The sequence below is a fragment of the Carica papaya genome, chromosome 1, assembly GCF_054855325.1.
Source record: "Carica papaya isolate Zhongbai chromosome 1, ASM5485532v1, whole genome shotgun sequence".
Classification (NCBI taxonomy): Eukaryota; Viridiplantae; Streptophyta; class Magnoliopsida; order Brassicales; family Caricaceae; genus Carica; species Carica papaya.
The window spans coordinates 26,703,428-26,728,507 of NC_142309.1; the positions used below are offsets into that span (position 1 = coordinate 26,703,428).

Consider the following 25,080-nt stretch of genomic DNA (forward strand, 5'->3'; position numbering starts at 1 on the left):
TAATTATTCAAAATAATGTTAAAAGGCTTTTCTTGCTTAAAATTAAAAATATTCATAAAAAATATTAATTTTAAGACTTGAAAATTATTTAAAAGTCTAATAACATTTTAAAAAAAAGATAGACAATTAAAAATTGTAAGTAGAAAAATAAATATTTTATTATTTATTTTTTGCATTAAAATTAATTATAATTTTCTATCAGTTTTAAACAAAATCTTACAATCTAAAACTATATTTAATATTATATTTTTTTTCTAAAAATAAAAACACGTACCGGAATTAACAGGAAAATGGGTGGAATGCAACTAGCCATTTTTCCTAGTTGTGATACTGAAATATATACATACATATATAGATATAGAATATGAGATGTGATTATCGTAATTATGATGGGGATGAAAGAAAACATCGTTAACTAAAAGACCCTAATCATTATAATCATGCATTCCAACTTGACCATCCATGCCTGACTGGTTTTTTTCACCGGTCAAACTAAGCATACTTTCTCTCTATTATTATTACGTCATTATTATTATCGCTATAAATCTATGTGTATATGTGCGTGTGTGTATATATATATATATATATATATGTGTATACGTTTACTAATTCTCAAGTGAAAGTCAACAAGAATGAGTGAAAATATTAAAACATAACTCAATCATAAATCTTTTTTTTTTATATATATACTTAATTAGGGGTGATTTTATAAACATACGTATTAGATTATATAATAATGATGATGACGACGACAAAAAATAATATAATAAATATAATAAGAAGAGTATAAGTAATTTAGTTCCTAAACTGATTGTTTTATATTATAATTAACTAGGAACAGGACAAATTTATTTATTATATTTTAGTCATTAATCTTATAATTTTTTTAATTAGTGATATTTTGTTTTACTGTAAACAGTTTGACGAAAATGAACTTAATTTTTTTTTAATTGTATCAATATTTATCTTAATAAAATTACAAGAACATTTATTTTATTTTTGCCAAAGCCATGCATATAATAATAACATATATTAACTACTTAAAGAAAAGTTGTAATAATTATTTTAAATTTTTTAATTATTTAATTTTTTTATATTGTTCGATTTAATACGAGAAAAATTTAAAATTTTTACTCTAGAAATTTTATTCGGAAAATTAAATCTTTATGAAAGAAAAAATTAAGATTAAATTTTAATGTAGCTAATGGTTGGTAATTTATCATAGAAATAAATGTTTTTTTTTTTTTTGGTGATTGATGAAGATAATAGTAGTAGTAATAGTGTGTGTGTGTGTGTGTGTGTGTGTGTACATTTAGGTGGAGTAGAAGGTGTTGAGTATGTATGTATGTATGTATGTATGTATATGGAATGTATAGATACATAGGAATGCAAAATGAGAACCACACTGTTCATATAGGAAGATGAGACAGGAAGGGCTGAGAGAGTTTGTGGGATGAGATTAGCCAACCGTGTGCCTCATTATTGCAAAAACGAGGAATTATTGAACCCTTTCCCTCATCTCTTCTGCTTCTACTTTTTCAGGGTATATTTTCCTGTCAGATTATGTCAAAAATCTTTTTCTTTTCTTTTTTTTTTTTTTTCTACTTTTTCAGTGTATGCAGACAATAAAATCAAATCAATAAATACACCATACAAAGTTTTTCATATGATTCACAGAATGCAGTGAGAAGAATTAAAAAGACTAATTCTAATTGAGTCTTGAAAGACTGATAGAATACTTGTTTATATATGTTCCATTTTTATACACTGCAAAAAGAAATAATAATTGGAACGACCGTTAAAAGAAGCTCAACATGAAGAAGAAGAAGAAGAAGAAGAAGAAAGAGACCAAGTGTGTATAATATATATATATATATGTGTATAATGTGATTATTTTAGTTTATCTTCTACAGCAATGGAGTTTTTGCAATGAGCAATTGCAGCTTGAATTGCAGCCTGCAACTCTTCCATGGTGCTGTCGGAGGAAGAAGAAGAAGAAGTAATACTTGTGGTTGCAAGAAGAAGACCGCTGTTTGAAGGAGATGTTCTCATGGATGCGGGTGCAGAGTTATATTCTCCTCTTCTTCCCCTCAACTCTGCCTTGTTTCTTGAATTACTCAGATTGCCTGAAAACGAGTAAGCCTGCTGCCTGCGCAGCTGCACTTTCTCTCTCCTTTTGAAGAACAACAATGGCCGAACCATTCTCACGTACCTCTTTATCACATCACTTAATTCTAATCTTAACTTCTTCTTCTTCCCCTGCTTCTCCTTCTCTTCCTCTTGTTTACCTTCCAACCCTTTTCTCCATCTGGTCAGCCGGAACAAAAAAGAGAAATTAGACCTGGGCTTGCTTGTTGATTCCTCCAGGGTAGTTTCAGGTAGCTTATTTGTTTTATCAACGGAGTTTGTGGATTCGAGGTTGGTGTTGTTAGGTCTTTGAGTATCGTCTTTGATGATGGGGAGAGTAAAACTGTCCGTGGAATTGGTAGAGGAACGAGGAGAGAGAGGAAGGTGAGCGAGAAGGTGGAGAGGAAGAAGGTGACCGTGGAAGAAAATGTCATCTGCAGGAGATAAATCTATGGCGAACTGAGAAGGTTGCAGGGATAACTTGGTTTTATCTGCAGAAGGGTGAAGTGAGATGGTGAAGGAGAATTCATGGGAAGGAGAAGAAGAGGCGGAGGGTAATTTAGCTTCTTCATCACCTTCTTCGCGCTGTTTGTCTCTGCGTTTTTCGTGGGTGTCCATAGTTGAAAACCAGTAAAATAGTTAAGATCTGGAAGAATGAGGATAAGGCCTAAAGGGATAGAGAGAGAGAGAGAGAGAGAATTGAGAATTGGGTTTTGGAAAAAATATTATTTTGAAAAGTTTGAAGAGGTTGTGAGTGACTGTGGTTGAAAGAGAGAAAAGGGTGTGGTGGGCATGGCAATATGAGATGATATATTTAGCAGTATATGGTAAAGGTTGGTGTGGGTCCTCTGTCCAATCCATGAACCCAATGCAACAGCTATTCAAATTTACAAAAGCCCAACACACACACACATATATTTCTTGTTTTGGTTGTGTATATATGCATCTCCCTTGTGGGAGTTGTATGTATATATGTACTACTTTTTCAACAATGATATTTGGAATATGTATGTATACATCTAACCTACATACTTTGTGGTCATGTCTCTCTTGCTTGTCACCTCTCTACCAAAAAATTGTGTGAAGACATAATAATAATAATTAATAAAAGGATGGCAAATGACAAGAAAGTGACAAAAATGGGTAATTAACCCACAAAGAATACTAAGATGGTTCTCCACTTTTCATAACTTTGGTTTGATTCTTCCAAGTACTTTGATATTAAAATTATAAATAAAACCATTATTATAGATAGCATTAAGAGTATAAAATCAAAATTTATCTACTAATATGAAAAAAATAAAGTATTATACTCTTTAAAAATGATAAATTTTAATATTTTGTTAATTTAGATATTATTTTCGTATCGTGAATAATCTATGATTGAATGATAGATGTTTACTCTAAAAAAAAAAAAAAAATTATTTCGATCTTTTTAACTTTATTTTTGTTTAACGTTTAATTACAGTTAAATCTCATTCTTATTAATAAAATATAAAGATAGTATAAATCTTTAATATTACTTAATTTACAAACTATCTTAAACTTAACTTTTTCCTATCTAAACAAGCAACTTAAATGTTCTTTTTCTTATATATATATATATATAATTGGAGTTTCTTAAAATAAATCAAGTATTTATCAAAAAGAAGAAAAAAAGATTTACCAAAGAATTACTAGAAAACTCAAGACTCTTCTTCGTCTCAATTGTATAAAAGTATAATTAGTCATACTTCTTTTTTTCTATTTTAAATATCATAATTTTGGTAAAAAAAATAAAATTCTTTTAAATTTCACTGTATCATATAATAGATTCTTAAAAGTAAATTCATTTGGAAAAGACAAAATTTTATCCAAAACTATTCAATTTTCAATATTATACTAAAAGTAGAGTTTAGTCTTCTTCTCTAGGCTTCCTATCCCAAAAGCTTCCTACAATCTTTCTCCTTTAAAGAAGACTCTTTTAGCAAATTTGATTGCCTGCTATCTTATTATATGTTCATAGCTTATAAATTCAAAACTATACTATTTTTTCGAAATAAATATATCTCTAGTACAATCATAGGTTTAAAAGAAATACATTAATTTTTTCTAAGAAAACTATTTTATTTAAATTATTAACAGACACTGTATGAAATTTTGCTGAAATTAATCTTATTCTAAAAACGAAATGAAATTGATAACATGAAAAACTGTACTGTTAAGATCTGACGGAAAAAATGTAAAAATTTTCATTATCTTTTTAGTCAATTTTTTTTTAAAAAAATAATAATAATAATTATCATAGTAAATAATAAAATAAAAAATTAAAAATAAAAAAACAAATGATGCCATTGCTAAGTATAATTTAAGAGATAAAATTATGAGAAGTCAAAGTCATATCCTTTGTGTTATTTTAAGGAATAAGAAAAAATAGTAATAATAATGTCATCAGTTAGTGAAGAAGAAAAGTAATATCAGTCATCCATTAGTTTCTTATCTTCTCCACCGGAATGTGTTTATCAACTTTTCTTTAAGAACAAAAAATATATATATATATGAAAACCTCCAAATCATTTCTCGTGAGTCAATCAGTTTGAAATCGTGTTTTCTTTATCATTTTTTCCCTTGCTAGTCTTGATCAAAAATCTTGACAAAATTTTCCTCTCAACCAACCTGATTCGGCAGATAATTTTTTCCCTTCAATATATAATTAAATGTCACCATCTTGATTACATATATATATATACATAAACACACACACACACATATACCAAGTAGAAGATTAATGTAATATATGTGTCTGCATCAAGTGTTGGAAAATGCCAACAAGTCGTAATAGATTAATAACATTATTTGAATGTGATATTAAGTCTTAATATCTGAGTGGTAATTGAATTATACCTGTATATCGGTGTATAAAATAATAGAGAATAGTAGTATGATCTGATGCATGAATGATATATATGTATATATATATTATTTTCAATGTTGTGCTGGGAGGTTCATTCGATGCTAGCTGTGATTTGAAGATAATGACTGAAGAAGGACGTGGTTGAGGTGAGGTGACGAGACCCTCCTATGATTAAACTGTTACAGCTCAAATTAATGAAAACCCAGTAAAAACACTGAACAGTGAATATCTTCACAAAAAACAAAAAAACAAAACTTACTTCATTTACATTTTACAATATCCTTGTCTAGTGAAGTAACATCGATATTTATGGCATAACCAATAATCCCTTTGCATATAAAAAGCATTCTCTTGCATGCACACATATATATATATATATATATAGAGAGAGAGAGAGTGGAATGTGTGATGGGTCAATTTAAGAATAAAGGGATTGAGGCAAAAGGATTAAAAGCAAGGTGAGTGTGCACGTGAATGAGGTGAGTCATTTTTTAATCCCACATTGACTACGATAAGGATGGATTCTGTAGACAAAAGATAGTAACAAGAGTGTGGGAGTTATGGCAGCCCCACACACACGTGTACAAGTAGACCATTTTTGTTGTTTTAGTTCAGGTCAACATCTCAATCATGCACCCATTATTTTTCCTTCTTCCCTTCCACCACTCGATTAATCTTTTCTTCCTTCTAATTTCTCTTCCAGATAAGACTCCAGACTCGTATTACTCTTTCCACTCGATCTACTTTTACTCTCACTTTCCGCCTCCGCTGCCCGCATGTGTTTCTCACATGTTTCTTCTTTCTTTCTTTCTTTCCCTTTTTTTTTTTTTTTTTTTGTTTTTCAATCAGTACAAGATAATATAGTAACATTCGGTGTGTTTGGTATTCTCAAATATTAATTTTTGTACCAAACAAAACCTTCCAATACTTCGTACCACAGAGAATAAGGTTGCTATAACACTACCCAAAAAAAAAATACTAGGATTGTATTATAGAATGTTTATCCCTTTCCTCATTTGTGCGTCTTTCTTATGGACCTTTCATTTTTGATCGTACTGTAGGCATGTTGTGGTTCTCTATCAGCCCAACAAAATATCTACCATCTTCTTTCGATTTAGCCTCGTCTTAACGTGTGAGATGTATTCTATTTTGAAATTTAATTAGCTCAATTTCCAAGCACAGAGATGGTAGCGACTTCCCATGCGTATTTGACTAGAGAAGCCCAAGCTGTGTATCCATCTGTCTCTGAAGTGGCCGGTCCCCCCCCCCCCCAAGGCGTGAATAACGCAAATTTATTCTATCATGGCAGATAGAGTGGATTTTTTATATATTTACCAAGGTATACATATTTATATTTAAGGAGGAAACAATTAAATAAAAATAAATAAATACGAAATATGCCTTGTCTGACATTTTGACCAACTCAGGTAAAAGAAAAACTAGAGTCACATCAGTTTTCCCCCGGCAATAACACTAGAAAGAAATAGAAATAATTTAAAGCCTAAGATATCAAACATTACAATTAGAACATTTGAACTTTTCAGAAACAAGTATCACAAACAATGTACGCAGCCACTGATTTGACAAAAATCACAAACAATCTGCTATTTTCCTATTCCAGAGGTTCACCTTCCAACTTCTCAAAAGGAAGGTTCAAATTAACTCTACGTGAACAAATTCATATCGTTCGGGCTTTCCTAATGTGGAACAAATCTGTATCTGTTCATCAAACTCCCTATAATATTATAATATTACACTGTAGGATGCTATCATTAAATGTTAGCTCTGTGATCAGGAAGAACTGGCATGCAATGGGAAAGGACCGGGGCAGAATTGATTTACCTTTGCATTTAATTATACAATGGAAACTTCGGAGCCTTCCATAAACTATTTGAACATGCAGGCATAATTCTTATCATTCCAGATGTCAGAAACAGCAACAGATGGTTAAGCCACATTCTAACCCTGGTCTTCCGCGCACAGAACATGAGCTGGGAAGAAAGTGAAATGGGTGCAGAAGTCAACATCAGGATGATCAAATTTCTCAAATCCACCATGAGAAAGTGAAGGGAATTTAATATCGTTAGAAAGCTTCATCTTCCGATCACATTTAAAACAATTGTTAGTGCACACGAAACGCCTTGCAGAGCGTTGTCTAGTCACTCTCACTACTATGTCTATCTGGAAAAAGAAAAACACAGAAAACGAAGTATGCCTTAGTCACAATTATTTGCAGCAAACAGCCACCAAGTGGGAAGTGTGCGGTAGAGAAAAGTGGGAGTGCATCACACCTAACAATGCTCTTTTTCCTTCCATGGCTTCTTTCTTCTCTTGGCAACTTAAGCAAAGGAAAGGACCATCCCAGGGACGTAGCTTTCCAGAATTTGATGAGCCAGCATGTATTGAAATTCCCTCACCAGGTTTTGTGTCAACTTGACACACAGCACAAACAAACAATTTAAACATGTTGCAAAGTGGATATTTTGTATCTAACCTGCATTATACACAAAGAGGCTTGTCAAAAGATAATACACTAGAAACAATGTTTCTCATGTCCTATAGACTGCCTAAGTTGAAATTGCAAAGGGCAACCAGAAATGGCAGATAGACAGATATGGTCTGAAGATTTAAATTGCTAGGTTTTCAGACCACAACCTTTCTGAAAGCATAGCAGACCCTTCCTCAAACAATTCTTCCACTATATCCGGTTCCATATATTCTTTATCAATATTAGAAGACGATTCAGAGGATTTCTTGCGAAACATGGACTTGAACATTCCTTTTCCCTGCTTCTTTGAGGGAGGCAAAGGAGCAGGAGGCTTTTCCTGTGGTAGTATATCAACTACAATGCAGGTTGTATCATCTCGGAGACCCTTCGCCTGTAAAGCTTCCTAATCATAGAAAACATAGGATAAGCCAAAGTATGTAAATTAGAATATATCTTGCCAGTGCAACCGTGTCAATAATATTGGAGCATCACCATTTTCACAACTGCATGTATATGGGCATATTTATATAATATATATAATACACGTCTCAATATAAATAAAGACAAGCATGGACACAATCTCATGCACGCAAACAATGCAAAACCACACATTTAAGGTGACTAGGAGGTAGTGCATACTTTAACAATTTGGGCAGCTGCAGCTTCAGCCGACATGCCACGACAACAATCAAGGGCTGTTTCAGCAGTTAAATTATCCCAAACACCATCACTTGAGATAATAAGCCTGCCACCAGCTGTTGACAGCTGCAAAGACAACCAAATAAAATATAACTGCTAAGAACTTCATTAGAGAAAATTTAAACCAAATAAATTGCAAATAGAATATGAATTAACATCTGAAACATAAGACTTACATTTCATGCTATCCGAATTGTCACAAAGATATTAGTTAACCATATTAGCATCGGTCATATTGTTAAATATATCAAAACAACATGATTAATAGTCACAAATAGATCGATTGGATTTTGACCAAAGCACCAAGGAAACACAGAGCAACTAGATAATTTTATGTCCAGTTCAAGTCATGTTCTTGGTGTCCCATCAATAATTTTTAAGAGAAACCACAGTAAATTATTTGACTTCAATACCTCACCTATCCAACATAGAAATCAATATGGGGGATGGAGATGTGAATAAAGGGGCAAGAACTATAACAAGAAAAGTCCTCAACTTATTGGATATACATCTTCCATCAGAATGAAGTCATCTTCTTTTACAACAGAATATTTTCAATATGTGGGTGATGCTAATTAATTTTTTATATTATTAAAGTCTACACCAGTGTGAATAACAAGCCAGTTTGGAGGCTTAGGACGAAGGGTCCTTTGTGTGTGAAGTCCCACCACTGTTCTTTCAGCCAGGGATCCAGTCATTGAGGACTTCTCCTGAAATGAAAGGGCAACCCTTGCCCCTTATATTTATTTTTTTCCTTCTTAGGAGGAGTTGTCAGGACCAAAGGGGGACATCTAGCACATAAAATATCATGACATGAGTTATTCTGGAGGTTTTGATTCTTATGCATCCACTTCAACTATACAAGTTATTCTGCAGGGACCACGAGGGAACATCTAGGACATAGAATATCATGACATGAGGAAATACAACTATACAATATGTTATATGTAAACATCGTAATGCATCTCTACCCAAAAATTTGTATGTTTCGACAAAGCTTGCAGAATTATGTATGAGGTTGTGAATGATCAAAAAGAATAATACAATTTAACTGAGAAAAAGAAGGAAGATTTTGGTTAATGGTGCTCCTTGTGCAACAGTGAAAGACAGTGAAAATTAAAGTAGAAGACTTTTGAAACACCATGGAACACAACAATATGAATTAGACTTAATGCTATGGACATTTTTAAGTTAAACATGGTTTATTCTCCATGGGTGGTAGTCATTAAGGTTTGCATGTTAGACTCTTCTTAGGTCAGAAACATGCATTCTGGTTTGCCATAAGGAGCTCTTCAGAAAGCTTTTGCCTTGAAGGTCCTGAAAGTAAAAATTGAAATGCTGCCTAGGAAAAGACAAAAGGTTCATTCCTGCCCATAGGTGTTTCTGAAAAGTTATTATAAAAATTGTTAACCATTTTTGCTTGCTCTGTTGGTTCAAAATTTAATTTTCAATCCAAAAGAATCATAAAACAAAGATCTGCATGATTTCTTTCAAGTTGATTGGCTTGTCACTTCGACGTTAGCCTGCTTAATTAAATTTTTGTCATGAGACCTTGGCCTTACAGAAAATACAACTTGTGTATCAAATTCATAAATCTTGCAGCGATGCAAGTCCACATAAGTACAAAGGAATGGTAGAAGAACCTATTGAAGATGCCTTACACAATGCATAGTGAAGTCAAAGCATGCACTTGAACCCCTTCACTCTCATTCCAGAGGCAATTAACCAACAATAAAAATATTTTAACAAAGTCTGAAAACATGAATAATATGTTATTTAACCAGGTACTCCACGTAATAATTATGCAAGAGAAATGGACAAATGATCAAAGCAAAGCATACAGAAGAGAAGTTGGTAGAACAAATAAACTACATAAGCCAAAGCAGATAAACACATTGAATATCACAAAAAGAAGAAAAGACTAACCTTTACTTGCTTTACATAGGGAACAGGAACAATGAACTCGCCGACATCCATATCTCCAATGGATCGTGAAAGACACAAGCCACCAGGCCAACATCTCAATGGGCCAATCTGTAAAAGAATCAGTTTTCTATTTAGACAACCTTCCTTTTTAAATTGAAAGCAGTATATATAATTTACAGGGAAAATGGAAATTTTTAGTGCTAAACTTAAAAGAGAATATTTTATGTTGCCTGCTAAGAAACATGAAAAGAACAAAGAATACAAATTTGTAAAGAGAGAAAATTACCTCCGTACCACCACCAGTATTTAGCCGACCAACTTCCCCTCCACTAGCAGTAACACGCTGTCTCCTAAAATGTGTAAAGAAAATTAAAGAAGCAAAGAACGAAACATAACAAAAGGTTGAGGACAATATAGCAAGAGATTATTTACAAATGTTTACCAAGCACATATAAATTACTTACTCCTCTTCATTACACTCGAGCCGATGATCTGCTGACAAGTAATAAATACCACCTTCAGCCGGTTCAAGTATACAACGGGAATCCCCAACAGATGCAACAGTCACCACCCATCCTTCTATTATGACAAAGGTAACAGTAGTTCCTGATGTTCGAGCTGAAATGCCCATAACAATATGCAATAGCATCGATAATTTGAAATAAATAAATATGTTAGACAGAACTGACTCAGAAAAGTATGATAAACTCCAGATCCACCACCAAAAAGTCATGAGTTCCTTCTATTATTAGGGCATACATTTTCCAATACCATGTGCTCAAAATTTACACTAATATACTGTTGTTCACATTTCTTAGAAGGCCACTTTCTTAAGAAAAAAAGTTTAAACAGTATCAGTTTACACAGAAACACTGCATACCTCTCTCTTGAAAATCCTTATCTGTTTTAACAAAACCTGCAACCAAAGCTCTCGGCAGTGCTGCAACCCACTCGTCTCTGTTAAGATCTGAGGGAAGAGCACTTAAGACATTATTTAGGAGATTCTCCTTAGTATAAATAGCAGCTGCAGACCCATTGTGCCCATCAAATAACTGCAAAGCATATGTAGGAGAAACAACTTAGCAGACATAACAAAATTACGGATTATGTACAAAATACATCAATTCAATCATAAATACAGTTTAGAGTAGTTTATTGATAACTATACTGACATACATATGGTGCCATGTCATGATTCAACCATAGCAAACCAAATCTCTAAATGCCTTGTCCGCAATGAAATACTCCAAAAACAACTTTTAGATGACAAAAGCTACTGAAACACAACTGCCAACCTATCCTAGCTGGTAAAAATTGGGTTTTGGAATAAACCATCCTCAATTCATTAAATCTCAAAATACAATTATATACTCCAATTTATCCAAATCTAGAATACATAAAACAGTACATGGATCATGCATCTGCCGCAGGAAGTGTTATCATGCCAGGCATATCATGTGACTTCCAATTTTCCATGTTTAATGGAACATCAAGAAGTTATCAATAGTTTTCATTTCCTTAAATTGATCCAAGGTTTCTCCCGGAACACCTCCTCTATGATAAGACAAATATCTCAAAATTTGCATCCATGGAATAGGTTGCCATATCCAAATTAGACATACCCAACATACTGATTGGCGATAAATGCCAAAAAGAAAAATAACGAGAACGAGAGAACTATCGATGACCAACACCTACCCCAAAAACAGAGAATGTGGCGACTCCATCTCCCCTGGCCCTTTGGCATTCCGTTTTAAGCAGCGTGAAGTCTTCCCCTTTCTTGCTTTGGCTGGCCTGTCCATGCTGAATCTCCGGATTATCAACCTTCTCGTTCGCTAATTCTCGTTTCAGAAGCACTGAAAGTGGGACAGTGTGATGTTCCCCCCTCGATGACATTGTTTTTCAGAATTAAAAATCCCAATCAAAGATAATCCTGCACTTGCTTCTAATTCTCCTAGTCCCGCATCACTAGCTAAAATCCTGAAATAAAACCAAAGCCAATTACAGGGATCAAAGTTCGAACGCGCATAGCATTTCTTAGTTCTAAACGCCAAATCAAATCGAATTGAACTGTTCACATTTGCGGATATTAAGCGTTAAATCAGCAAAATCAATATCTCGGACGGCCACGGTTACGACAAAACGATCGAGATCTTCAAGAAAGTAAGGAAAACGACAAAAATAACCAAAACAAAAGAAGAAATCACATTATTGCCGAAAAATAAGGAACCTAAACCGTGAAAGATGTTAATCAGATAAGCGAAAAAATAATCAGGAAACAAATCAGAGGAACATTACTACATCTATCAATTCCAAAGTCAATGTGGAAGACAAAAGAACCCTAAACGTAAATGTAACATTATAGTATTTCAAATTCGGTGCCTAAATTCGTAAAATCAATGGGATAACATAGCAAGCGGAAGAGAAAATTAATCGCAGGGAATCTAAAAAGGAAAGAAAAGAAGAAGAATAAGGAAAGAGTTACAGAGAGAAAGAATCGTAGTAAAGGCGATGAAGATTACGCGCTAATAGAATGAGAAGGTCGCTACGATCGAGAAACGCGGATCCCGGCGCCCTGCAAAAATTCCATTGTTGAAGCCATGAGAGAGAAAGCTCTCGTTTTACAAATGCGCAAATGCAGCTGGCTCTTCACCCCCCCTTTTTTTTTTTTTTTTTTTTCCTCCCATCTCTTATTTCTTTCGGTGACGTGGCAAAAAACGCAGAGTTCCGTTTAATCGGCGCCCAAAGCCGTTTTGGAGCCGCCATCAGACGAAATAAGAGGGTCCCACAAATTTACACGATGAGCTGTTTCTTACTCGTTGGATCAGACATCACGGTTCGCAGATGTAGGTGACGTGGCGCATGTTGAGTGGGCCCAATTGTAGAGAACCAAGCCGAAGTCGGATCGAGGAGCAATTGGGACAAGTTGCCGGACGGTTTTTCTTTTTTACTTTTTAATAGGAGGCGGCGTAGGTTAATGGAGGTTAGATTTGGAAGCGCACGATAGTGAGAGGCGCACATGAACCGAGTCAAATACAGCTCCTCACGGGACGGGCAAATTGTGCAAATAATATTTTTGCAGAAAACGCAATTTTAGCCGGCTATGAATCAAAATTTCTTTAAATAATTAATGTTTCTGCAATTTTTTAATAGTTTAATTTTTTTTTCATTTACATAAAATTATGGGTAAATTTATCAACAACAGAAAAAAGTTACTTAATTTTTCAAGTGTTATAAAACCATTTACTATAAAATTATACTTGAGAATTATCAAAAGGATATATATATATATATGGTTTTTTGTCAAAATTAATTTAAAAAGGTTTTATTAAAGGGTATATGCCCAATAAAACCATGAACTCATGTGTTGAATCTGTGAATCCCAGCAGTTGATGCAAATTATCAAGTGACTAACTAAAGTACACGGTAGGGATTTTAATCTCCAAATGAGATTTTTCTATTAAAATTATTACAAAAATAGTAAATTTAGTGTTTCTAATTCAGAAAATTCAATAAGTAATTATTTCGAAACCTTTGTTCTACTATTACTATTATCATCTTAAATAATTTAAACAGAATGTATTGATTATTTTTATCAAGGTTAATTTTTTAATTATTATAATTTTAAACTTCAATTGCAACAAAATATGAACAAAAAATTATTCAAAATTTTAGTAATTTTACAGAAAATATATATATATATATATAATGAATCAAATAATTTACAAATTCAAAAACAAAATTATGATGAAAAATTTTATTTTAATAATAATATTAGAGTTGTTTTATTTTCCATTGATATTATTATATAAATTCATTTATTTTTCTCTTATCTCTTCTATTTTTTTTTTCCTTCTTTTTTCTAAGTTCATATTGTTATCTTTTTTTATTAATAAAATTTAATCGCTTTTATCATAGCACTTTAGTTAAATACTTATTGCAGTAAAACATACAAGAATTAATTATTGTAAACGTCATCATAAATTATAATTATTAGGTATGTTAATTAAAATGTATATATTTTAAAATATATATAAGTTGAAAATAAATATATTCAAAGTCTTTTAAAATTTTAATTTTCGACCATATTCTCCTTTTTTTTTGTTTTTTAATTTCTACAATTGGTTGATCCAGAAATTACCTCTTTTTTTTTTTTTTACATATTATAAAGTAAATTTCGACTGTTATTTAGCACAAGAACATGTAAGATGCATTTCGTTTATTTTGTTTCTTCAGTCCATCCCCAAATTGGGCAAGCAACAACATATTTTTCCCTTCAGTAAGTTATCACGCCCAAGTTCTTCAACCAAGGAATCATCACTTCCAGTCCTTCTTTCAAGCTCCTGGGATTATAATTCAACTCTGCTTTTGCCTTCTCGCATGAATACGCCCACTGATGTCTCAGAATACGCACAGCCTGCCCAAAATAGATCACCCCTAATTGTAAGAAACAACACCCAGAAAACAACAGAAACCAACAAAACAATCGATGATGGCTTAACCAATTACAGAGAGAAAATCTACCGGAGGACTGACGAGAGGAAGCTTTCCAGTTATTCGAGAAAAAAGAACCGACAACCAGGCATAAGCATCAAGCAACCACAATGGAATTCTAAATCCAGGCCTTCTAGTTTCAGTGATAATAGCAGCCATGTCGAAAAGATACATCATTGATGCATTTTCTCCAGTAAGTAGGTATCTTTCACCCGGACGACCTTTCTCCATTGCTGAAACATGACCCTCTACCACATCATCTACATGACTAAAGGAAAATTTTTCATTTCCAGGGCCCATGTATCCAGGTAATCTCCCATTAAACCGTTCAATAATCTGAAAGCATTGAAGTTATGAAGAACCACTGGTCGTTAGTGAACAAGATCAAAATTTTGCAGATGCACATTAGGTAGAATTAACACATAATATCAAGGAATAACCAAGTGAAATTCAGACTTCATCGCAAAGGATTCTCCATTATAAATGAAGTATCAATAGCAGAAAAAAAGTTTAAAGAATGGCAGAGCTTAAAGGCTACAAGGAATTGAATTTTCCTTCTCTTTCCAAATATAAACATAAAATAAACTGGAGGAATCAAATCTAGGGACTGACAACCTGAATAAAAAATGCATTAAGACCAAAAATATACACCTAGTCACAAGCAAAATCTCAGTTAATATAGTTAAGGAGTAACAGAGTTAACTATGTCAATGTTAGTATGAACATCAGCCCTGCCAAAATTACCCAAAAAAGAGAAAGACCTTTCTTCATAAATTGGCATATCCCTCGTTTATCATCCGAAATATCAAATATCCACTGTGCTTAACAGTTTATGCAGACCCAGAAAGAAAACAAAGACAACTGATTTGAAACAGGCAACAAATTTTACCAACTGAGCAACAAAATTGCCTTTGGTGAGTTTTCCTGGGCCGTAAACAACGCCGGGATAAACGGGCACTATGGGCATCCCTTCAGCAGCAGCTTGCAACGCGATCTTATCGGCGGCAGCCTTTGATCTCTCGTACTCTGAACAGAAGAACTTCTCTGGATGTACCTTACCCCACAGATTATTTTCAATCCAAACAAAACGAAATAAAATAAATTCATCAGCAAATGATAACCAAAACCAAGTAGAACATTCGAATTTTGTACTGCGTTTTTCATACTTGTTTCTCGTCTGCAATGTACCCATCGGTTGGACCAAGAGCGAAAATCGACGACGTATAGATAATCTTCTCGACTGTTCTACTCTCTTTAACTGCTTGCAACACGTTCTTCAATCCTCCGACGTTAACCTAAAAACAACGGTTCAACAAATTGGGCGAATTAAGCTTAAATGAATTGTAATGAGAGAGAATTGGGAAACAATTTAGTGCGTTTTCTTACTGAGAAGAATTTGGAAGGATCAGGAAGCCACGGTTCGACAACGGCTGCTACGTGGAAGATGACGTTACAATCGGAGCAGGCATCGAGGAGAGACTGGTAATCGGTGACGTCGCCGTAAGCGAGCTCAACATCTGGAAGGCCAGAGATGTCGCTGGTAGGTCGGACGAGGGCCCGGACTGCGTGGCCCTGGCTCAGGAGGGCGTGGCACAGTCTTCCTCCAATGTAGCCGGAAGCGCCAGTGACCAATATCTTCATAGTGTATCGCTGTCGGTAGTGTGTCGGTGGTCGATGGTCGGGGTGCTTCAACAAATAAGGAAGATCCAATGGGCAAACGTTAATAATTTTTAACGACAGAGATAATACACGAGAACAAATTAAGTAAATAGCTTATTTAACTAGAAGTAAAAGATTAAGAACTTGATTACAGCAAAATTATAAGGGTAAGTGAGGAGTTTTGTAGCTAAACTAATAAATAATAAATATTGGTTTTGGGGAAAAATAGGAGATATCTTTAAAAAAAAAAAAACTAAAATTAACAATAATAATTCATTTGTAGTAAAGTGTTGACTGTAGATTAAATTCAGAGTTCAATAGTCTGAATAGTCTAATTTCTTATTTCAGTTTAATGGTCAATAAGTAAAAACAAACCCGTAAATTCTTCACCCCTAGAGAAATAACACACAAAATTGTTAAATATTGTAATTAGATACTAAAAAAATATAGAGGCTAAATACTAGGCGTATAGATTATTTGCCAATTTAGTACGTATATTTATATAGTGACAGTTTTTATTATAGTTAAGTTACATCATCTAATATTCTAAACAATCCAAAGAGATTTATTAATTTGGTCATAGTTTGGTTGATTTTGATTTTGATTTTTTTTTAAGGACTAATTAGGTACATAAATACTAGACGAATTTCAACCAACTGTCCTGCATGGGTTCTTTATATAAGCCGCATCAGCAGGTCACGTTATAAGTTCCAAGTTTAGGTAATTTACCCTTAATATAACTCTTAAAAATGTATATTTAGGTTTTTACGAAACTCGCATCCTCATCTATTAATTTGAAGTCCTCACAGCTTTCTGATAATTTTCTTTCAAGTTTGTGAATAGCAAAGTAGAATGTACCTTGCAAATGCCTTATAACCCAAGGATAGCCTTTCATGGACTCTGCCTGCACCCAAGATTACTCCATTGTAGAAACAAGATGGATAGTATCCGCCTTACTCTCTTTCATTTTTACAATTATCTGTACAATAGTATCTACACATTTTGACAAGAAGACTAAACCAAGGCAGTGCTATTATTCTCCGGCAAGAGGATTCCATATTGCCTTATTTATTCATGTTCCTGGAATATTAAGTACCTTTAAGATTACTTGCCCTTCATCTAGATTTACCAACTCAACTTTCCATGAATTAGGGACAACTCTCCTCTGGGACTTATCAGTTTTAGATGTTACAATCTAGATCTACGTATGCACTTAATGGGATTAAACGGAGCATGCCTCTGCCTAGAAGCATATGGGCGTCCATTCATGGAACCTGATGACCTCATATCCCAACCTTCCACATTCCTGGGAACACACACATCAAAAAGGATTTGGCCGAGAACTCCATGTGGATTCATGGTTGGCGGGTTAGGCAAATGAATAACACCTTCTTTGCTTTCATCTTGCATTGATCCAACATCTCCACCTTCATAATACTCCATAGAGCTAGGCAGGAGGAAATTGTCACTTGTCCCCCTGAAGCTCTGACGAGGGCTTACAGCGGCTTTCCTCAGCTCATGGATTGGCTCAGATACATCATCATGTATTCCTTCTAACTCTGCCTTCTCTCCTTCAAGTCGTCGAATCTTTTGGGAATAAAGTGCAGATGCCTTACCAAGCAGTTCAGTAACAGCAGCCCTGTAGTCAATTGGGTACTGCAAAAAATGACCTGTAACAACATTCAATCACATCAACTAAATTTATGTAACCCACTCTAGTAAATAATTCAAACATAGAAGACAACAAACTTTCTTGAATTAGGACTTCACAGAACTACATATTTAAATTTGGTTTTCCAGTACCTAAAGATAATAAAAATTAAACATTGTAGAATTTTCATCTCAAATTTTTTCTTTTGTTTCGCTTGGGCCTAAAACTCCATGATAAACAAGGAATGCACTTTCTTTCACGCCAGGATCTTAATAATGAGAAAACTCCACAATTAGCAGTGTTTTCTAATGAGACATGGTGCAAGAACATTTGTTGCATATTACAATATGAACAGCTGATATTACACAGGAAAACCAGTTCTTCATTGGTCTCAATGTGTTCTCTTTCTACTTTTCTCTTGGTTGAGGGCTAAGCTCCTCGGTAATGGAGGTGGCAGAGATTATTATTTCCAATATATCTTAGTGTGTCATAAAAGGAACCCAAAGATGGTTGCTAAAGAGAAATATATATGATGCCTTTTTTTTTAACAATTCAAGCTCAATTCTAAGGACACAAGAAATATTTCAAACATGTTTTTGTGTATAGTAAAAGTAATCTGAAGATGGTTTCTATAGATAAATATATATAAGGTAGATTTCTTTTTTATAAAAAAAAATTCAAGCACACTTCCAAACGACACGCAAACCATAGGCACTCCTATGGAGGTGGAGAAGTACCACATTAGATTGAAAGACAGACCTACATGAGGTGAGACACTCCATTTCACAAGTTTTACATCACCACCAAGTTCTTTTAGTCGTTGAGCAAAATTGTCGATGATTTGATAAGGAGCCAAATCATCATTTTCGGAGCGAAAAATGAGAAATGGTCCCCCGATGCTCTGCACAGCAATTGAAATCAAATGATAACAAAAGACCATGCGTAACTCTTTGTATAGCAATAGTCTAATTATACTTACAACCGAGGAGTACAGAGTCTGCCAATACTCAGCACGCTGAGATTCAAACCTGCTGAGGAAGAGAGCATCAAGGCCAGAGGCAATACCATTTGCTATCCATGTAGCTAATCTCGGTGGACGGGAGATTTTGAGAATAGATGGATGAACAGCAAACCGAGTCCCTAAATCACTGGTAAAATCCACCGGACTGGAATCATAAATGTGCCCCACAATGCAGTCTCTAATCAATTGGCATTCATCCTTCACCAAAGAAAAATCAAATTTGCAGATTAAGGAGAACCATATGAAAGGCAGAAAAAGTGAGATAGGAACAGTTTCAACACCTAAAGAAACCGAATAATTAATCTTAATTTCATAGGCCAATTTGTCAGCTTATGCAAATCCCTCACAAACAATAACCTATGTTATCAATTTAAGAAAAAAGAAAGAAAGAAAACCCAATGCCTATTGAATTACATAAGAACTATTTACCTTGTTCAGTTGTGCTTCATGCTTTCTGTCAATTATCTGGGAAAGAGGAAAAAATGTCACTGAATAACATAATCTATTGATTAAATAGGATAATAAAACTGATAGTACACAATTCTACATTGGGAAGAAAAGATGGGTATAATTGACATGAAAACCTAAAGCACAGAAATAAGAAATTGCAAAAATTTTAGAAGCTTACCTGAAGAACCTTGTACATGCAAGCTTTTGTTCCACCAGAAAATGATGCAAAGACGACTGGGCATGGCCTAACCTTTAGCTCCTGCATGCCAAATTATTAAGGTAACCATCATTAAGGGGAACAAACTTATCCATCAAGCTTCAACCAATATGAAACTAGTCTAATGCTAAAACTTGATCAAGATGAAAAAGATGAGAATGCCATGTTACGATAAAAGGCCATCTCTAGCAATGGAACTGACTAGTGCTTAGCATGCACGATAAAGAAGTGCCATACTATCCAACTCCTAAATTCAACTTCAAATCTGAAGGGGAAAAGGAATTCTTAAAAGATGGTATGCAGATGTTTATTAGGTTCTTAAAAGTAACTTTATTAAGATACAAAATAAGTATCTCATTATTAACTTTTTAGCTTCTTATATATTTTTTTTATCTAGCAATACTTAACAACTTTTTGATATTCACTTAAATTAACAATATCCATATAATAATGTAACTTATGAAATATTTTCTTAATTTTTACCAAAAATAACTACTTATATTTTGCAATCAATATTTATCCAAACTAGTAAGTACTCTTTTAACTAGGTATCTGCCCGTTTTACGTGGTTTAAACTGAACAATTATTTTACGCCCATTCTTTCAGCAATCCAAACACCCTCTAAGTTCCCTCCAAATATTTGTATCTTTTGGCATAAACAAGATTTGAGACAAATGATTCCTGGGTAGATAATCAGATAATTTCCATTCAAGTCTACCAAAGTAAACTCCTTAATTCTACTCAAACAAACATAATAGTGCTGACCTCCAGAAGTTCATTGAGAACTGCAGAAGCTATTGTTGCAGCCTTCTCAGGGAAGAACCTGCAGAAAACATTAACTGTGTTTTATTTGTACCTTTGTTTGCATTGAAGAAAGCAACTTTTAACTGCATGATTTATGGTGAAAAATTTGATAGATAGCATCACAATTTACAAAGAACACAGCCAAATAGCTATATATTTATAGTCCAATTTTTCAATCGGAATAATTAAGTTACCCACCAGGAAATAATGAAACATCTATCAGCTGATTTAATTAGTTTGAGACAGGTGTAGACTGATGTTCAAGGTAATGAAAATATCAATAAGACAGTAAAATTACAACCAGAAACAATCCCAGGAAAGTTTACGATTAACAGCATTTTCTTTTTCATTTTTTCAGAAGAGAGAATAAAATACATAAAGGAGCAACAAAATAGGGAGTGTACACATGTAAAAGTGTAGAAAGGAGGTATGCATGAGATAGTTGAGGAAAATGACTGCAAAAAAGGGCCAAAAGGTAAGGTACAAGAAGAATGAAAGAAAGGAAACGAGTAAAACCATAATCTCAGTACTCAGTGAGTACCAGAACATGTTATAGCTTTAGATTGAAACACCCCCAATTTTAAGTTGGAGCTTAACCTAAGATATTGCTGCTACTTGTTTTTGTTTATCCCTAGAAAAAGATGCAAATCGGAGGTGCTGGTCCCTCTTAAGTAGTGATAAATAAACAACAAATACAAACCAGGGCCATGGGATTACAACATTGGAGTTGAGTCACAAACTCGTGCATCTGAATATCCTATTTCCTACAATAATCTTGCAAGCTTCGCCTACTCACTAAACTAGGAAGATATTCATAGCCTAAATATTTCAACTGTTTCCGTTGCAGCATGAACATTAAAATGGACCTGCTAATTCGATAGGGTCACTTCCTTTCAAAACTATCTGAAGATGTATGTCTAGGCACCTCTAGGTAGGCCTAGTATAAAACTATCGACAAATTGGAAGATTAGAATCGCCCGTTTCTCTCAGCACTCTAAATACGGTAGCATGTATAAATTTTGTAGTCTGTATAAAACCAAATCAATGAAGAAAAATTAGATCAATAAAGTTCTTCCACTGTAACCAAACTATCAAACCAATCCCTGTAGCACAATTATTCAACATAAACAGAGACCAAAAGTGAACAGAGCGCCAAAAGTCACATTTACACCCAGGTTTTTAGAAAAAAAAAAAAAAAAAAAAAAAAAGAAAAAAAAGCCTCATCCAAATTAATCCCTGAAGGAAAAGCCAACCGCAGCCAAATAAATAAATAAATAAATAAACCACGAGTGAAAAGAAAATCAAAAGTAAAACAAGAAGCCTATAAATTACTAGCCAAAAGAGTAGGTGAAGACCGTACATGTTGAGGAATTCAGAGTGGCAAACAAGCGAATTCCAGCCGAGAGACGAGTAAAGTTCTACGTACTTCCTCAGGTGCCTCTCTTGACTCGACATCCAAGTAAACACCACAATTATCCCTTCAATTTTCCCTCCTCGCCTTTCCTTCTTACACCAATAGTACCTGCTTCCGAATCCCCACATTTCCCCTCCCCAAGAATCTCGGATTCTAGTCGATTCTCAAAGCGCTTCTTCACCGGTGGACGGAACCAAGGGGATTTGCAGGGAATCCGCTTTAATTCATAGAAACGATGCAGAAGGTGCTGGTTTTCGTGTCTGCCGAATTTTGGTTTGAGAAGAGAGAGGTGGGAGAGAAGTTCGTCTGAGCGATTCTCTACAATCATTCACCCGGACAGTTCTTGTAATTGGCCACGTGTGGGTTTTGATAGCGTGCCATAATTCGGTATGGCCGTCGCGATCAGGTAAAAGTACTAAATTGCCCCTGATTTGTGTCTGATGTAACAAAAATATCCTCAAAATATGGGATAGTCGGGCGCGGGATAACTACTGCTGCTTTTAACTGTTTCGTTTTGTTTTGGAAATTTCTTTTAATATATTCTTCCTTTGGTAATAAGAAATTTATTTGAGGGATTAATTCTGAAGTTAAATTATTTTTCTTGTTTGTGGTGCGTTAGGTCCAAAGTACTTTTCGTCATGATTATTTCATTATGAGTTTAGAACTTTATTCTATTTCCTTTTTGAAAAGTTCTATAATACATTTTACTTTTATATATATATATATATATTTAACGTTAAAACACAAATTTAGTCTTTATATTATTTATTGTTTTTCGATTTGGTTTCTATTTCAATTTTGATTTAATATAATCAATACATTTTCAAAATATATTTAAATAAATAATTAATTATTATTAATATTTAATACTATTAACTTTGAATGTTACGTGTAAAATTTTTTATCATATAACATCTTCTAATAAATTATTAACTTTTTTTTTAAGTTATCAACATCTAACATCATTAACTACAAATATCACGTGCAAACATTTTTTATACTTGGTATTTTTAGAAAATACATTAACTTACGTCACATGCGTATCACAACAAATTTTATATGTAAAAATGATTCAAATTAGTCCACATTTTATTAAAAAAAATTAATATCTCATATTTATTTATTTTTACTGTTTTTTTCATAAAGTCTTCTTTTCACACACATAAGATAATCAAGACTTGAGATATTTGCCACTGGCAACTTAAGTTTCCTATTGCCCTATAAGTTATGCCCTAAGTTTGTTCCTCAAAAACTTTTTATATGAACTTTCATTTCTAGTTTTTTGTTTTATCTTCACAATGACCCACTATTATATTGATTAATGAACATTTATTATAGGTAACATATATTACTATTATACTCATTCACTATAATGTCCAAATTTTTATTTTTCTTAACTCTGAATTTTTTAAGTCTTTGTGATCCATCCCACCATCTCCATCAGTTTTTTCAGAATATCATGAGAAGAATCGTTAACCATCACTACTAAATTGTAAAACGTATCGAATAGACCAAATAAATCTAATTTAGATAATGATATGAGACAAAAAGTATTAAAGTTTGAAATGTGTTCGATTTTATCTTATTTATCCACCTTTATTGTTTCGTCATAAAATTTGGTCAGTTTTTTTTTTAAAAAAAAAATCAAGAGTCAGTAGGAATTTTGTCAATTATAATTTAGATTTTGAGATTCGTATCATGAATATGAAATATGAAATACTTGAGATTTTGAGATATCAACTTAAAAAATTGATATTCACATTTATAGATATTCTCATATAATTCCATAACATTTAGAACATTAAAAAATAAATACCAAATCTTTAAGATGAGGTCGATAACACTACATGATTATATATCAACATTATCACTTATATATTTTCTTTTTATGCGAATCTCTTATGTCATATAAGTTGGTGTACTGCAAATGGTGTATAGGAAATCACCCTATTATATTTGATCAAAAAGAGCCATTAAGGCTTCAGTCCAAAAATAGAGCAATTTGTAAAAAAAAAAAAAAAAGGCTAGAGGGAATGAATAAACATGATATATATATATATATCAATATGGACTAGCAATTTTTTTAATGTTAATAATGGAATTGGACTAATGTGAATATTGTTTGAAAACACATGAACTAAATGAATGAAAAATTGAGACAATAATTAAATAATAAAAATAAATAATACATTCTTTTATTATATTGATATAGATATATAACAAAATTGAGGCTGGAACCAAACATACGAAAAAAAATAGTACATAGAGTAAATTTATATTCGAGTATATATTCTTCTGTTACATCGATATATATATATATATACACACATACATATATAACAAAAAAGTATATTTAATTATTATAAAAATATATTATTTATACGATAATTTAATAAATAAAATTTATTAATTTACTTTAAACATCATGAATTTAAATTTTACTAATAACGTTGAAATTAGTTTTTTGTAAACATATTAATAGTAATCAATGGTTAACTCACAATACTTAATTTAATATGATATAAAACTTAATTTACTTATAATTTAATAAAATTATAATTATCAAATTAAATTTTATTCTATCTAATTATAATGTATGCCGACAAAAAAGAACATGTTATGATAGTAAAATTCTTTTAATTAAGATGCTCCCAACAAATTACAAAAAAAAAAAAAAAACATTGTATAAATATAAACATCTCAATATGTTTAATAATAATAAAATTTATAGTAGTAATAAAATTTATTTAATATTGGTACATCAAAAAATAAAGAGTATACATGTACACGTGGCACGACTATTAGCAAGATTATATATCTAACAATCAAGTGGACGACACCAGATAACAAAGTAATCATCGCATGGCAACGGAAGTCCACATGTTTAAGGGCTGATATTTATGTGTATTTTAAAAGAAAAAAATATAACCAATATCTTATCTTATATAAAAAATAATAAAGTATATACCTTTGACAAATTGAGATGATATATATTTTTATTTAATAGATAAGATATATATTCGGGTCTGTTTTAGTACTCCAAAATTAAAACTCTTCTTAATTTAATTTTTTAAAAATTGTCAAATTCACTAAAACCATGAAATTTACAAAAAAAAAAAAAACACTTTATAATTATATGAATAAACTATATTGTAATATTAAAATATTTCATAGTTAATATAAAATTTTCATTTCTCTCTAAATGATTAACGAAGGAATATGAATAGTTAACACAAT

At 32.8% G+C, this 25,080-nt stretch overlaps 4 protein-coding genes across 6 annotated transcripts; all 4 read right to left on the reverse strand.

Moving 5' to 3' along the window:
• Nucleotides 1–1,728: 1,728 nt before the first annotated feature.
• On the reverse strand, nucleotides 1,729–3,017 carry BKI1 (BRI1 kinase inhibitor 1). The gene has a single exon (XM_022042803.2). The coding sequence runs from the start codon at nucleotides 2,743–2,745 to the stop codon at nucleotides 1,891–1,893; it is 855 nt and encodes a 284-aa protein (XP_021898495.1). The 5' UTR covers nucleotides 2,746–3,017; the 3' UTR covers nucleotides 1,729–1,890.
• A 3,496-nt stretch (nucleotides 3,018–6,513) lies between these two features.
• Nucleotides 6,514–12,810, reverse strand: LOC110815222 (Protein phosphatase 2C family protein). 3 transcript variants are annotated; one of them, XM_022042901.2, is made up of 10 exons: nucleotides 12,656–12,810; nucleotides 11,832–12,113; nucleotides 11,014–11,185; nucleotides 10,598–10,751; nucleotides 10,420–10,483; nucleotides 10,134–10,241; nucleotides 8,148–8,273; nucleotides 7,676–7,911; nucleotides 7,312–7,514; nucleotides 6,514–7,201 (listed from the first exon to the last, which is right to left on the reverse strand). In XM_022042901.2, exons 2-10 carry the CDS (start codon nucleotides 12,027–12,029, stop codon nucleotides 7,176–7,178), a joined length of 1,287 nt encoding a protein of 428 aa, XP_021898593.2. In that variant the 5' UTR covers nucleotides 12,030–12,113; nucleotides 12,656–12,810; the 3' UTR covers nucleotides 6,514–7,175. The 3 variants fall into 3 exon arrangements, with proteins under 3 accessions (XP_021898593.2, XP_021898591.2, XP_088062851.1); XM_022042899.2 differs by having other exon boundaries at nucleotides 12,619–12,786; XM_088206725.1 differs by lacking the exon at nucleotides 12,656–12,810 and adding an exon at nucleotides 12,212–12,599.
• Nucleotides 12,811–14,335: 1,525 nt separating this feature from the next.
• Nucleotides 14,336–16,360, reverse strand: FLDH (NAD(P)-binding Rossmann-fold superfamily protein). Its single transcript, XM_022042981.2, has 5 exons — nucleotides 16,014–16,360; nucleotides 15,794–15,922; nucleotides 15,517–15,681; nucleotides 14,658–14,963; nucleotides 14,336–14,550 (listed from the first exon to the last, which is right to left on the reverse strand). Exons 1-5 carry the CDS (start codon nucleotides 16,266–16,268, stop codon nucleotides 14,410–14,412), a joined length of 996 nt encoding a protein of 331 aa, XP_021898673.2. The 5' UTR covers nucleotides 16,269–16,360; the 3' UTR covers nucleotides 14,336–14,409.
• Nucleotides 16,361–17,301: 941 nt separating this feature from the next.
• On the reverse strand, nucleotides 17,302–22,181 carry LOC110815238 (peptidase, S9A/B/C family, catalytic domain protein (Protein of unknown function DUF829, transmembrane 53)). The gene is made up of 7 exons (XM_022042922.2): nucleotides 21,790–22,181; nucleotides 20,391–20,448; nucleotides 19,587–19,667; nucleotides 19,388–19,423; nucleotides 18,917–19,156; nucleotides 18,697–18,838; nucleotides 17,302–17,956 (listed from the first exon to the last, which is right to left on the reverse strand). Exons 1-7 carry the CDS (start codon nucleotides 21,969–21,971, stop codon nucleotides 17,475–17,477), a joined length of 1,221 nt encoding a protein of 406 aa, XP_021898614.2. The 5' UTR covers nucleotides 21,972–22,181; the 3' UTR covers nucleotides 17,302–17,474.
• Between the last annotated feature and the right edge of the window lie 2,899 nt (nucleotides 22,182–25,080).

Excerpts from the sequence above, each read along its gene's own strand:
- LOC110815238 (XM_022042922.2), bottom strand. The coding sequence starts at position 21,971 with ATGTGGGGATTCGGAAGCAGGTACTATTGGTGTAAGAAGGAAAGGCGA. Across the intron at positions 19,668-20,390 it reads TTCTCAATGAACTTCTGGAG|GAGCTAAAGGTTAGGCCATG; the intron begins GTCAGCACTATT and ends TTTGGCATGCAG. Across the intron at positions 18,839-18,916 it reads AGACTCTGTACTCCTCGGTT|AGCATCGGGGGACCATTTCT; the intron begins GTAAGTATAATT and ends ATTGCTGTGCAG.
- BKI1 (XM_022042803.2), bottom strand. The coding sequence starts at position 2,745 with ATGGACACCCACGAAAAACGCAGAGACAAACAGCGCGAAGAAGGTGAT.
- FLDH (XM_022042981.2), bottom strand. The coding sequence starts at position 16,268 with ATGAAGATATTGGTCACTGGCGCTTCCGGCTACATTGGAGGAAGACTG. Across the intron at positions 15,923-16,013 it reads ATCCTTCCAAATTCTTCTCA|GTTAACGTCGGAGGATTGAA; the intron begins GTAAGAAAACGC and ends CGTTGTTTTTAG. Across the intron at positions 15,682-15,793 it reads ACATTGCAGACGAGAAACAA|GTACATCCAGAGAAGTTCTT; the intron begins GTATGAAAAACG and ends CTGTGGGGTAAG.
- LOC110815222 (XM_022042901.2), bottom strand. The coding sequence starts at position 12,029 with ATGTCATCGAGGGGGGAACATCACACTGTCCCACTTTCAGTGCTTCTG. Across the intron at positions 11,186-11,831 it reads CCACATTCTCTGTTTTTGGG|TTATTTGATGGGCACAATGG; the intron begins GTAGGTGTTGGT and ends TATGCTTTGCAG. Across the intron at positions 10,484-10,597 it reads CTCGAGTGTAATGAAGAGGA|GAGACAGCGTGTTACTGCTA; the intron begins GTAAGTAATTTA and ends TACACATTTTAG.